We start from the raw sequence: 14,718 nt of genomic DNA on the forward strand, positions 1-14,718 counted from the left end.
TGTATACTTTTAGTCACATTTCAGAAGGGCAGTTTTCAGTCAGCACTTTTTTACCTGGGTAAATGCCTTTAAAAATTTACCTCCCCACCAGTAGATCTTGCAAACAGAATTGAGGAAAAATGACCATAGTTGCTTGAATTCAAATGGCGTTTTCTGATTGATTCTCAGAACTATTATACCAATGTCAGTCTCCACTAAATAATTCTCTCTTTCTCTCTTTGAAGGAGATTCATTAAGGCGTGTTAGGGCTATAAAGCATGTTAAACAGTGAATATTGCACAATAAATGCTGTGTATCAGGCAATATATCCCTCTCGTGGCAACCGATATTGCATGATATTCATGATAATTTGCATAACATTGGGCTGATTCCTTTCCCTATTACAATAAGCTGCTTTGCATGGTATTTGCAGGCATGAATTTTGCAAATTCATGCAAAGCAGCTCATGAGGGGCGGAGGAAATAAAATAAAGCAGTTGACTTGGAAATTTGTCAGCCATGTTATTTTATCCACACCTTTTAGAAAAATGCTAATCTACTGCAGGAGTGTTGAGACCCTAATATGGTTCCCAATGCCCCCATAATAGATTTAAAGGGCCTAACACAAAACAAATATACTGCAAAAAGAAAAAAAAAATGACCAGGGTCAACCTTGAATCCCCTTCCCCACCCCAGGGCTATCAATTGAGATGTCCTTTCAAAAAAAGTAAAGAATAGAGGAAAAGATTTGAACAACAAGACCCCCCCCCCCCCCCCCCGGCCCATTTCCGTCCTCACTGAATAAAAAATGGCCAAAGGGTTGCCTCCCTATTTCCGTAAACTAAGTTAAAAGATTGGACCCTCCCTGCCCCTTCCCCCCAACCCCCAAGTTTTAAAACGTTTTGGTAGGTGGTATAGCGGGCCCCCTCCCTCCTCGGACTCCAAAGTCCAAAAAAACAATAGTGGGCCCCTCCGCCTGTTTCCTCCCACCCCCTGCCCCCTCTCCCACACCCCAATGCCTCAAATAGTGGCAAGCAGCTCTCCGTAAGGGCCCGGGCCCCCTCTAGCCCCGGGCCCAGTTGATGCCTTGTTCCAAAATGGTGCCGAGCTGGCCTTACCCCTGTCACATGACTGGGGCAAGGTCCAGGCACCAGACCACTGTGGCCTGTTTGTTTTGCTTTTGGCACAACTGTGGCCAATTACATTGGTTCTGATCGTAGGTTTGTAGAACTGCATTAAACATTTTTCTTGTTTCCATATATGTATAATGCTACAATAAAAGTTTTAAAATGCTGAAATATGATTTTAAGACTGAGGGAGGTGGTAGTGGGGGTCTAAAGAGTCTGAGGGTGAAAAAGGATTGTATATATTGAGGTGGTAGACAAAATTACTTATCTCTCTAAGCTTGTACAAATACAAAAAAGCTAAAAATAAACAAACCCCCAGAAAGTTAATTGGTAAAAGTGATCACCTTCCTCCGCTAGAGTTTCTGGTGGGAATGCCACAAAGTGGAAATGTGTTTTGCATTAGGCTTTAAATTAAACTTTATAAAAGTCAGAGGGGAAAGAGAAAAAGACAGACAGACAGACACACACACACACACACACAAAGAAAGCTAAAAACAGAAGACAGATGGTAAGAGAGAGAGGGGCGGAGGAAAGAGAAGGTGAGACAGAACAGATTGGGATACTCTTGAGAGCAGAAAGAGTTTGGGAAAGACACAGAGAAGAAGGAAAACGAACAAAACCATAGCTAAGATAAACGAAGAGGGATAACAAAGATAGATCCTGAGGTAGCAGGAAGAGATGGGAAGACACATTGAGGGAAGAAAGGAAATAAGAAACAGAGACAAGAGATAATGAGTGACATCATGAGAAAAAGAGCTTAGGGGAAATCTTAGCTTTCTGGGTTTACAGCCTCATTGAATTTTGGTTTTTTACAGGTGTAGTTTAAAGTTCACATTTGTGAATAACTGTAATACTTCTATAAATTCTTATTGGTTAATTCAGCAGATTAATTACAATAATCAGCTTTTGATAGTTTTTAATAGATGTTTCAGCCACTGTACTTAAACTATGTGATTCAGTTGGATGGGGAAAAGTTGACCTAGAAATATAGTGACACATGAATCAGCCTTGAAGAAAAATAGTTAAAAACATGTCAAAAGCTGTAAATAATATGTATATGGATTGAAATACCCCTGTAAGATTTCTGTAAAACCATGTGAAATTTTAATGTTAATTTTTTCAAACCTTTTCAATGTAAAATATGTGAACAGAAAGGTCTCAGCTTCACCTAAAATCTTTTGGGCCTCTAGATCAGTCTTTCCCAACTCTGTCCTGGAGGAACACATAACCAGTCTGGTTTTCAGGATAGCTACATAGAATATCGATGAGACAAATTTGCATATATTCGGTATTGTACGCAAATATATCATGCATATTCATTGTGCTTATAGTGAAAACTTGACCAGAAGTGTGCCTCCTGGAGAGGTTAAGAGACACCTCTAGTCTACTAGAAAAACCTAATTAGCAACTGTCATAGAAACAAGTATTCAGAAGGTTGTTGAAAAAAATCATTTCTAAATCATCCCAGAAGAAAACAGGATATTGAGAGACTGCAATGGAATAGCCATGATGGTTGTTCCATTAACACCCTAAGCTCTACCCACAAGGATGCCAACAAATACTCATTCATCCAAATATATACACGACTCTTATTTGGCTTCGGGAGCTCTATCACATTTATTTCTGTTTGAGGCTAGCATACGTCCAGGCTGAAGCACATCCACAGCCATGCAGGTATCTTTAATCCCCATGCATCCTCGTACTGCTTTAAATTTTGCAGAAAAATCAGATAGGCAGTCTAAACAAAGATTCTTCTTTTATTATATCAGCTAGCACCACAAAAGAATTGCTACTAATTTAGGACTTTTCATTTACTTTTCAGTATTGGATAAAATGTCACCTACAGAAGCCACTTTTAGAGGGTAAATTGCAAAGCTGCAGGCTGATGCAATATCGGCAAGCAAAAAACGGGCGCTCATGATTGAGCACCCGCTTTCCTAAAGCGTGCCCATCACCTCTCCTGGGCACGCGGTGCAGTAGGCTAATGAGCTGCTGCATTAAAAAGGAGGGGAAACCGTGCATCCTTGTTGCCTCCTTGGCATCAGATACCCAGGAGAAGTGGCTGTGTGTGGATTAGGAAAACGGATGCTCGATTTTATTTAAATTTAAATCCACCCATCACACACACTCCAATCACCTTAAAGGACTTCAAAGGGGCGTTGGATAAACACTGTGGATCCATAAAGTCAAGAGGCCGTCAATGAAGAGTGGGTGGCTCGCCAGAATGACGGCAACTGCCTGGGGATAATACCCTTATTCAATAAACTTACACATGGTTACTGTGACTCCAACATCGCTCTAAGCTTCAACGGCAAGAGGAAATGTGGAAAAAAGGATTCACACTCACAAAGAGGGGAGCAGCTGGCTTGTTACGGCGGTTACTACCCCAAACCAAATAAGCCTGATACTTCACTTTCGATGCATATCCAGCATAGCTCTCTGCTTCAACGGCAGGGGAGAAGAAAAACTGATACTTCACGCATATCCAGCATAGCTCCCTGCTTCAACGGCAGGGGAGAAGAAAAACTGATACTTCACGCATATCCAGCATAGCTCTCTGCTTCAACAACAGGGGAGAAGAAAAACTGATACTTCACGCATATCCAGCATAGCTCTCTGCTTCAACAGCAGGGGAGAAGAAAAACAACCAATAAGGGCTGAATAACATAGTCTGGGTAAAACAAATAAGCATGAGTGTAGCTTGCTTATCGCGGCGGTTACTACCCCTACTACCCCTAACTAATCAAGCTTGATATTTCACTTGGATGCAGCTCCATCACTGCTCTCTACATTAATGGTGGGGATGGAAGGGAAATAGAACCAAAGAGCTAAGAGAAACAGATAAGTATGAGAAAAAAAATGTGTGAAGCTTGCTGGGCAGACTGGATGGGTCGTTTGGTCTTCTTCTGCCGTCATTTCTATGTTTCTATGTTTCATTTCTAAATCACACTTGTAATCATTTTCTCATATAACATTAAAAAACATTATGATTACAAATTTTGTAACGTTCAAAATAAAACACTATTCACTATTCAAAATATACAGACGAAACTAAAGTCAGAACCGGTCTGGACTTGAATGGGTTTGTATTAGCAGTACTTGCAATGTTGTACAACGCAATGCCGAGATTCTTTATAACAATCCTCGTTTCACCGCTCGGCTTCTTCAGGGGAAATGTTTAATCATCACCAATCAGCGAAAATTATCAACTTGAAGTATGTGTGCCTTACTCTGGAAAATGCCATTTTCAATGGGTCAGCATAGTAAGAAATTTTAATGACACCATTTAGCCTCGATCATAACCTGAAGTCACAAACACCATAACGTTTCATAAGAGACACCAAAAACTTGGCGTATATTCAACTCTATAGTGTCACATCGGCGTGTTGCTCACTGCCTACACTTCTTTACTTTAATCTTATCCAGAAGTAAAAGAAGATAACTGATTGTCAGTACTTGACCATATAAAAAATGTTATCTATAAACCTGACCCACATAGGAATGTGGATAAAGGTGGGGGGGGGGGGGTTTAGATAGGACTGGGGGGGTGGGTTAGGTAGGGGAAGGGAGGGGAAGGTGAGGGGAGGGCGAAAGAAAGTTCCCTCCGAGGCCGCTCCGATTTCAGAGCGGCCTCGGAGGGAACAGAGACAGGCTGCGCGGCTCGGCGCGCGCTGGCTGCCCAAAATCGGCAGCCTTGCGCGCGCCGATCCAGGATTTTAGAAGATACGTGCGGCTACGCACGTATCTTATAAAATCCAGCGTACTTTTGTTTGCGCCTGCTGCGCAAACAAAAGTACGCGATCGCGCTGTTTTTAAAAATCTACCCCTATGTGCTTATGAGACTTTCTAGCACTTCATCCTGAACTAATTCACCCATATTTCCCACCCAAAATCTGCAAACAACAGACAAGTCCAACTTCACTTGCACAAATCAGTTAGCAATTGTAAAAGTGTACAAATAAGTTCAGTAATGTATACACATATACCTCTTACAAAACAGTAACTACTGTGCACTCTTCATAACCCCACCCCAAAACATCCTTAGATCACTCCTTTTTATCCCTGTTACAATTTATGTTTGAAACAAAAAATATGCACATATTCTCAACGTGTATAAAATAGCATATATATGCATGCATGCTACCTATACACAGAACCCCTTTAAAAATTCACTCAAGTTTGTATCTGAGGCACAAGGAGGGTGAAGTGACTTACCCAAAGTTACAAGAAGTATCAGCAGGATTTGAACACTAGCTTCCCTGGTTCATAGCCTGCTCTTCCAGCTACTAGACTATTCCATATATATTCATATAGTTTTGTTTTATGTACTGCTCTATTTTTCAATTTTAGTGTTATATGTTTATTGTATTTATTAAATTTTATTTCTGTGAATCGCTCTGAGTGATTTTTTTCAATCTGGAAAGGGCGATTCTTAAATGATTTTAAATAAATAATGTTTGTAAAATTTGTCAACAGTGCATTCATAGCACCATGGTGTTACCATGATCAGTGATGTACCTGTAGATGTGCTATGGACCTTACTAGGATTGGGACATTGGGGACTTCTGGCTCTCAGATGAGTGTGAACAGTGTTTGTTCTAGTCCCCGACAGGGTCATTTATCATTTTGCAATAGGGCCTTAATGCGCGTGTTAAGGTGTTATCGTATGCATTAATGCCCTAACGCACGCGATAAATAATGCACTTTGAATCGGGGTGGGTTTCGGAAGGTGGGGTTTGGGGGGTGTTGTAACAGAAATATTCTGGAGGTATGCATAGTAATATTGAAATCTCTAATCATTTGTAGTCATTATAATGGATGAAAAGTATAACAAGAGGAGTTGATTTGTACAATGTACCTAGCAACCCACCTCACCTTCCGAACCCCCCCCCCCCCCCCACCCACAATTCAAAGTGCCTCTCTACAGTGGTACATATATATCGAATGTCAGACTGCCTCTATACAGAGGTTTTCTCTCTTTCTCTCTCCCTCTCATTGCACCTTGCGGAAATTTCCTATGTCAGAGCAGGGTACACGCCCCTTTTTTATTACAGGCACTATTCTCGGTATATTTATAGCATTTTGATAAATCTTTCGGTGAGTTAGGACATATAAACAATAGATAAAGAAGTTAGAATAAGGTCCAAGCTTGTTTTTTGGTTCACTGTACAGCTGAGGTAGCTGTGGCAAAAAATGAAAGGCACCCCCAGCACGGATGTGCGGGTGCCGCGAGTAACCAGGCACAGCTGCATCCCTGGGGACATCACCTCCGCTGCACCGGCAGCCTACCCCCTGGCATAGAGGGGGGGAACCATTCTCCGATGGCGTTCGGCAATGATGCTGGCCGCATGCAATTCGCATGCCACTGTGCTGGGGGAGGGGGGGGGGGCGGTGCTCATGACATCACGCCCCTGGGTTGGCCCAGCGTCGGGCATGGTGAAGTTAGTAGAACACGTCCTGACGCCGGGCCATGAGATTGGCCAGGGGAAAGATGCAGTGACGTCAGCCAGGGGGAGGGACCGGCGGAAGATTTAAAACCTGCTGGCTCCCTCTCACTCGACCTCTTTTTCCTTGGCCCGACATGGCATGTTTTCCCTCCCAACCCACCCCTTATGTTAGTTAGTTCCAAGTGTTAGTTAGCTTGTTGTTAGCCTGTCATAGTGGTGGCGACCGAGACCTGGAAGATTAATGTAACGATGAGTGCTGCTTATGAGGCAGGGAGGTGCCAAAAAAGATGAAAGGGGCCTAGGGGCTGCTTCTTGGTGATTGGCCATCAAGGATGGATGTCGGGCCTGGGGGCTCACAGTGACAGGGGGCTCGCAGTGAGAGCGACTCTCCTCTCCCCCTCTTTAGATTCCGCTAGGGCAGAAGGGGCGGAGTCGTCGGTACCTCCCCTGCAGTTAATAAGACCCGACGCCAAATTAGATTCCCCTGTTAGGGTCATCTAATAGATGGGTGTGGCCAATTTGCATCCCAGATATGTCTGAGGCTTTTCATTGTGTCTGTGTGGTATTACGGGGTAGATGACCCGACTGGGCAGGTGAGGGATAGAACCCAGGGTATTGGAGCTGACTGGTTACTTAGCAAGTAAGCTGAAATGAGGTTGCCTTCTGACCAGCCAACAGGACCTATGTTAACCTTCACCACAGCAGTTCTAATGGAAGCCTTCTCACTACACACTACAGTTCAGTTGAAATTCTCTGACTGCAAACCTTCTTGTGTGTGTGTGTGTGTATGTGTGTGTGTGTCTGTGTCTCTCTGTCTGTCTCAGTCACCACAAAGCATTCTATAGTACAGAGTTTGTGTAAAGCCGCCGCTTGGGTTACAGAAGACAGCCTCACCCTCATTCTTTGCATTCCTCTCTTCTGTCAAGTATCTCAGCCAAAGTCACTAACAGCACTCAGCAGCCCCAGTGGAAAGAAGACTGGGGTCAGAAATGGTTAGGGGAAAAGGAGATGAAGCTGGATGCAGCTGGGACATATGGGATGCACATGTGCAACTTCTCCAGAGGAAGTTAACTTGACAATGCCTGGTAATGCTTATGATTCCTTGTTTCAGAACCCAATGCAAGTGTACAGAAACTTAGAGGGGTACCAAGCCACAAAATAAGAGCCTTCAAACTTCCACTTATAGGCCATCGTTAAAACAGTACAGTCCTTATGTAACTTTCTCACTTGACAAGCATGGGATGTGGTTTATGACAGAACAGTGAACCATCCTGGAATGACTGTTCTGAAATTGGTCCCTTATACAATTTCCTTATACACAGCGCTGAATCCACCGTTAGCAACGTCAGTTCTATGTGAAAATAGAGCCTAATAAAAAGTGGACTGCTTTTTTCAGGCTGAGTACAATGGTCACCTCTAGCCCACATAAAGTGAACTCCTAGGTTGACCATGAATAGCTCTTTTTGAGTTTAAGGCTCCCTGGCAGTGTATTTAGAGCTATCCCCCTTTCCTTTGTAAATCACTGGTGGCACATTGTGGAGGCACATTGTGCAGGTTGAGTCATGGCTCATCTGGTCTTACAGCTTGGATGTACAAGGGCTGCAAGTCCAAATGCTTGCAATCTTCCCTGGGAGGAAAGAGGCCATGGTACAGGGGAGTGTTGCAAATCACAGTGATAATATCCTTGGAATTACAACTGATTGAATCACTATAAATATGCAATGCTGAAATAAGGATACTGTGACCTTTGATTAATATTTGAGCACTTGGCATGCTACCACATAGTTTGGCTTTAAAACTACTCCTCACATCTATATTTGCTATAAATGTACAGGATTTGCCAATAAGCCAGCCCAGTTTTGTTTTGTTTTTTAAGAGTTTGGACATTGAGTGACAGCTTTGGAAAGGAAGAAGAGAAAAGGAACAGTGCAAGAGCTAAAACAAAATATCTTAATATCTATTACTCTTGTGATATCTTATTATGGCTGCTTAGGTCTCGAAAGAGGGGTGACACTGGCACTTACTTTCCCTGAGGTAATTGAGATGAGAGAGCAGAACCTCCGTATTATAGAGAGACGTGACACGAAGGAAATCCTCTTTGTTCATTTTGCAAAGCTCCTTCCCATCCATGCTGTGGAAGATGGAGGCATCGACCTCTATCAGTCCGTATTCCTTGACAGCCCACTCCAGCCACTGCCGTACATGTTCCTGACTCCACAAAGTTGGATCTGTCAGAAGGAAAAGGGTTTAGTAAGAGAGTTTCCTCACTGCTAGAAGGACATGCTATGGGGGATGAGTGCCTCAGTGTGACAAAATTCAGGGTACAACATCCATAGGATGCAGTGTTTGCTCAGGAGAGACACTTCCTGTAGTCTTTACTATTTGAAGTGGACATTTCTCAGAAGATTTACAACCAAAGGTCTATTAAATAAAATATTCAAATTTTCTGTGCAGTCAATGACTAAAATTAAATTAATATTACTATTAAACATTTCTATGATGCTATAAGATCTACTGTACCAGACACACGTAAGAAAAATACCCTGCTCAATAGAACTTATAATCTTGTCAACACACAGACAGGACTAAAGTGATTTCATGGCTTTTTAATAATTATTATAGAAACTGGTTAAAAACAACAAGGCCATGATTAGCGATATCATGTTTTAGAATTTAAAAATAGCCTCCTAAAGGTGGGATTTCAGGCAGGATTTGAATATGGCCAGAAAGGGAGCATGTTACACCCACTCAGAAAGGTTATTCTAGGCATACAGCACAGCAAGATGAAAAGTGTGGAGCCGGGAATTGGCAATGGGGGAAAAAGGACACAATAACAACTTGCCTAATGAATGGAGTTCAGGAGGAGGAGCTGAAAGAGAAACAAGAGAGAAGAAGTAATGAGGAGCTGCAGCTTGTAGGGGAGTATGAGAAGCTTGAACTGTGTAAAAGCAGATAGGGAGCCAATGTAGTGATCTGAGTGGGTTGTTTAGGTGTGACATTGGTAGATAAGTCATGCAGCTGAATTTTGAATAGACCATAATGATGAGAGATGTTTCAGTGGGAGACTTGTAAGCAGCAGGCAGCAGTAGTCTAAGCAGAAGGTGATGAGAAAATGAATAAGCATTTTGGGTCATATGTTCATAAAGTGTTGGCTTTTGACGATGCTATAAAGAAAGAAGTGCCACTTAGCCACTTAGCCAGGTACATAAGGACTTACCTGGATAAGTGACGGTGACGGTGGCTGAATACCAGGTTCCGTTCATCAGCCACTACTTAGCTGGATAACTACTAACCTAAGAAGTTAGCCAGATAAGTGGTGAGCAAGATATGGGTGTTCCATAGAAGAGATATTTATCCAGCTGTGGCTGGAAGAGAGGACCGGCGGAGGGACCCCATCCTGCCACAGCCTTAAGAGAGGGGGTGGCTGTGGGAGTGGGAGTGTGTATGAGAGAATAAGAGCCTGTGTACAAATGTGTGTGTATGAGGGGTAGACAGCCTGTGTATATGAGAGAGGGAGTATAGAAACATAGAAATGAAGGCAGAAGAAGACCAAACGGCCCATCCAGTCTGCCCAGCAAGCTTCGCACTTTTTTTTTCTCATACTTATCTGTTTCTCTTAGCTCTTAGTAACCTTTTGCTTCTATTTCCCTTCCACCCCCACCATTAATGTAGAGAGCAGTGTTGGAACTGCATCTAAGTGAAATATCTAGCTTAATTAGTTAGGGGTAGTAACCACCGCAATAAGCAAGCTACACCCATGCTTATTTGTTTACCCAGATTATGTAATTTAGTCCTTGTTGGTTGTTGTCTGTATATAGATCCACTTTTCTTCATTCCCCCTGCCGTTGAAGCAGCGAGCTATGCTGGATAAGCATGAAGTATCGGTCTTTCTCCCCTGCCGTTGAAGCAGAGAGCTACATGTGTGTGAGATCACGGGGTCATTATTGAGAGAGAGTGGGAGCATGTGCACATGTGTGTGAATGCATGTGTGGATGTGTAAGAGAGGGTGTATGTGACACCCTTTGTATGTGAAAGAGCAGCTGTGTGTGTGTGAGTGTGTGTATGAGAGAACATGGGTGGGTGGGTGTGAGACAGCACCTGTGTGTGTGTGTGAGAGAGAACCTGTCTGCGTGTGTGTATATTTATGTGTGAGATAGCATGGGTGGGGGTACGTGAGATAGAGATAACATAGTTGTATGTGTGTGAAAGCAAGCATGGGTGGGTGGATATGTATGAGTGAGATAGTTTGTGTATGTGTGTGAGTGCATGTTTGTATATGTGAAAGCATTGGTGTGGTGTATATGACAGAGGAGAACATTTGTGTGCCCTTTTCCCCATCTTCACTCCCCTTCCTATTAATCCACAACAATTGCAGGGTGAATGGACATCAAAATTTACAGGTATGGACAACTGGAGAATTTTTGTCCTTATTAGTTTTAATTATGGCCTGCGGCTGCTATTTGATATATTCAGCAGCACAGTGAAGCTGCTGAATATAAGCGTGTAGTATTTGATAAGTCTACCCAACTAACCTCAGACCTGCTCTATGGCACGTCTAAACTTACATGCATACTTATGCTTCTAACTTCAAATATCGGTAGTTAGCCATATAAATTATAGATGCTAAAAGAGGGATAATAGGAGGATGGATAGGAAGTAAGGGACAGAATAACAGGCTGGAAGCCAGGGAGGGAATGAGTGATGGGGAAAGAGCTAGAGCCTGTGAGGGGATGAGAGGAAGGTAGATGACAATTAGGTATGGGGTGAATACAGAGGGTAGAAATGGAGGAGTAGGGAGAAGTGGATAAAAAAATACAGCGGGAATAGGAGGTTAGAGAAGGCGTGAGACACAAGAGGAGAGAATGGAGGATGGAAAGCTGGTAGGTAGATGGGAGGAAAACAAGGACTAGATTAGCATGTCCTTTATTATAGATACTTGCTGGCAAGCCTATTAGTCCTTTCATACAATGGAGTACAACTAGGACTGGCTCAGCCTCTTCAAAGTGTTTCATATTACTTGGCAACCCTAAGTAAGAGCATGTGACATGGGTATGATTATTATCATGTCAACTCTTAGAATATTGTTTTGTGATTATAAAGTATTTTCATTGAGGTCAATATTCAGCAGCAAGGTGAGCAGACAATGTATCTTGTTAAAGTTAGCTAGATAAATTGTCATGGATTGGCTATTTAGTGGAACACTGCCTATTAGGTGCTCCACTCAATATAACCAGATAAACTTATCTGGTTAACATTAGGACTGCCCTCTGGCATTTCCAGACTTAGCTAGATTATCAGACTTATCTAACTTAACTCCTCTCTAGAACACCCCCCAAATGCCTTCATCTTGTCTGACTAATATTTATCCAGCCTAAAGTTAGCTGGATAAGTCAGAGGTGTTCAGCCAAACAAACCGTCTGAATATTGACCCCTTTATTTTTATTTTTTTGTATTTATATTTTAATGATTTTAAACAAGTATAACAAAGCATTCACTTTGTAAAGGAAACATGATGTTAACATCAAATTACATACTATAACAAATAAAGGCAATAATCATACATCCAGCAGACAACAAATTGTGTTATCAGGGAGGAGACGAAATAAAAAATATAAGAGAAAATATAAAGAAGCAATTTAAGGAAATAGCATAGCATGAACTAACCTGCATTTCCTTAACTATTAATTTGATGATACATTAGACATACAAATTGGGATCAACAATTTTTTGGAATCAATGAAAAAGTTTAGCTGTTTTGGTACAAAAAAATCAAAACAATCCTTATTATATTTGATAATACACGTACAAGGATATCTCAGGAAAAAGGCGCACCTATAGCCCAGATTTCCTGGTGTAAAGCCAGGAACCCTTTCCTTCTTTCCTGCAAGGCTCTAGAAAGATCTGGAAATATCCTCACCTTTTGACCCATAAACAAAGCATTTACATTTTTTAAATAACTCTTCATAACCAAACTCAAATCATATTCAGTGAAAAAAGAAAACAATAATGTTGCCCTCCCTGAAACTTCATAATTTGAATATTCTAGAAAAGTGGTCAAGTCTGCTTCAAAAGATTGATGTTGAGTAGCTGAGCCAGATGGCAAAAACTATAATTTATCAAGGGAGGGGGTAGAATCAGAGGAAAATGCCAAAATTTCAGCAAAATATCTTTTTGAAGTAACACGAGGAATTTCCCCCACATTCTAGGAAAGTTCAAAAGGCATACATTCAAGTGTCTCAGTCTATTCTCGATATACTCAACTCTTCTATTCAAGGCTTCACAGTCTTGAATAATAGAAGTTTGTATCTCTTTAATAGAATTAACTTCTTCTTCCACCTCTTTTATTTTCCCAGCCATCTCTTGAAGCTGAGTGGTATTATTCTTGGCCATAAGTTCCACTGGTTGGGATACAGCAGCAACTCTCGATGTGTGCATCCAGAAAAAGCATTCCCAAGATTAATCATGAGATCTCATAGGGAGTCTAAAGTCATGACTGCCAATTTTTCTGGGCAAAAGATGAAGCCACCAGACGGTAGATCCGGGGGAGAAACGCCATCTCCTGCCCCATTCACAGGAAGCCCTGTGCTGAGTCCAAGAGCACTGGAATTATTTCCAATTTCTGCCGGAGATACTTGTATGGAGCCTCCAAACGCCGTGACTTCCTCGTTCACGGTGACAAAACTGTCCTCTTTGAGAGGCGTGTCATGAAGACATCGGCAATCAAGCTCAGAGCAGCCGGCAGACATCGCTCATCAAGGGGGCTCAAAGATACCTTGTCCAAAGCTGAGGAAAGCTCTCCTCTGCTCCCCCCTGGCATCAGGACCCAAAGCCCCAAAAACTGATATGGGAGCCATGAACTGCTCGATAGTAGGCTGCCCCAGAGAAGGTAAAGGCTCTGTGGGATAAGTCCAAATCTTCCCCTTCCTTTTAGAAGGCATTAAAAAAGGCAGATATGCAACAATTTGGGAGGAAAAACAGCAGAGCATAGGCAGAGCTGGCATTCATGCCGCTATCTTGACTCGTCTCCAACACCTTTATTTTTAACTTGGTTATTGATACTAAAAAGACAAGTTAGAGAAAAGATTAAAATATACAGAGAAAAGAAACAATGGACAAAAAAAAGAAAGAAAATTGATAAAAGAAAATAAATTCAGAATGGAAAATATTTAGAACAGTATATTAGGGAAGTTTGGTTTCTTTCACAGTTTTACACCCTACCTGCTGGAACAATCACTCTTCTCTCATTGGTGGTCATGTTGGGAGGGGGAGGGCCATTTTTCTCATCCATGTAATTGCTGTAACTCATAGGGTTCGACTCTGTGCCACCAACCATTTTGTTGCATTTACTGCTGCAATCCACAGGGGACTCTCTGAAATGGAGGGAGAATGAGAGACTAAATAATTACAGGATGGGATAAGAAGACATGGGAAAGAGGTAACATAGTCAATGATGGCAGATAAAGACCAAGTGGTCTATCTACTTTGCTCAGCAAGTTGTGTAAGGTAGTAACTGCCACTCCATGCAGGTTTCCCCCATGTTTTTTGTTCCGCTGAGGGAGGCATCAGGGAAATAGGCGAAGGAAGTGTGGAAAACAGTTTAATTTTGTTTTGTTTACGTTTCCCTTTTATTTTTTCTTTAATTTGTTTTTTTTCCCCATTTTGTTTCATTATTTTCCTTTTAATTGTCAGTTTAGTGCATGCTAAAATGGCAAAAAAAACCAAACGAACTAAATTTTGGTTTGGTTTTTTTTTTGGTACCGTTTTGGATTGGAAACAATAAAAAAGGAATCAATTTTGTTTCTCTTTCCTTGTTTTTTTTAAATGACAACATATTTCCAGTTGAACATCATCTATGAAATCTAACTTTGTTGTTTTTAAACTGGCAGTTTTCTCCTATTCCTTTTCTAATTCCATTGGAACCAGGACTGGGATCTGATACTATGAGCCTTTGTTTGCGACTACCTTGGGATTTTCTCCTATTTAATATTACCCCCCCACTCCCAACATATACCTAGTCTGGCCATTATAGTAATGGTCCTGGGCTTAGGGGAAGGAAGTCAAGCATGCGGACTCTTTCTGGAAGCTTGCAATCAGGGGCACTTAATCCAGCCTAGGGTGACCAACTATCCAGTTTTAGACTGGACAGTCTGGTTTTAGGGGCAATTG

General features: G+C 41.9%; 1 protein-coding gene across 4 annotated transcripts in view; it reads right to left on the reverse strand.

The window, feature by feature from the left end:
* Positions 1-14,718, reverse strand: part of FLI1 (Fli-1 proto-oncogene, ETS transcription factor) — a 150,638-nt gene that overhangs the window by 46,461 nt on the left and 89,459 nt on the right. For all 4 annotated transcript variants that reach the window (XM_029572556.1, XM_029572555.1, XM_029572554.1 and 1 more), the window contains 2 exons: positions 13,771-13,922; positions 8,577-8,780 (listed from right to left, as the gene is read on the reverse strand). In XM_029572556.1, coding sequence (XP_029428416.1) covers positions 8,577-8,780; positions 13,771-13,922 — 356 coding nt within the window. The remainder of the gene's footprint in view (positions 1-8,576; positions 8,781-13,770; positions 13,923-14,718) is intronic.

This window comes from Rhinatrema bivittatum, chromosome 12 (assembly GCF_901001135.1).
Source record: "Rhinatrema bivittatum chromosome 12, aRhiBiv1.1, whole genome shotgun sequence".
In the NCBI taxonomy this organism is placed as follows: Eukaryota; Metazoa; Chordata; class Amphibia; order Gymnophiona; family Rhinatrematidae; genus Rhinatrema; species Rhinatrema bivittatum.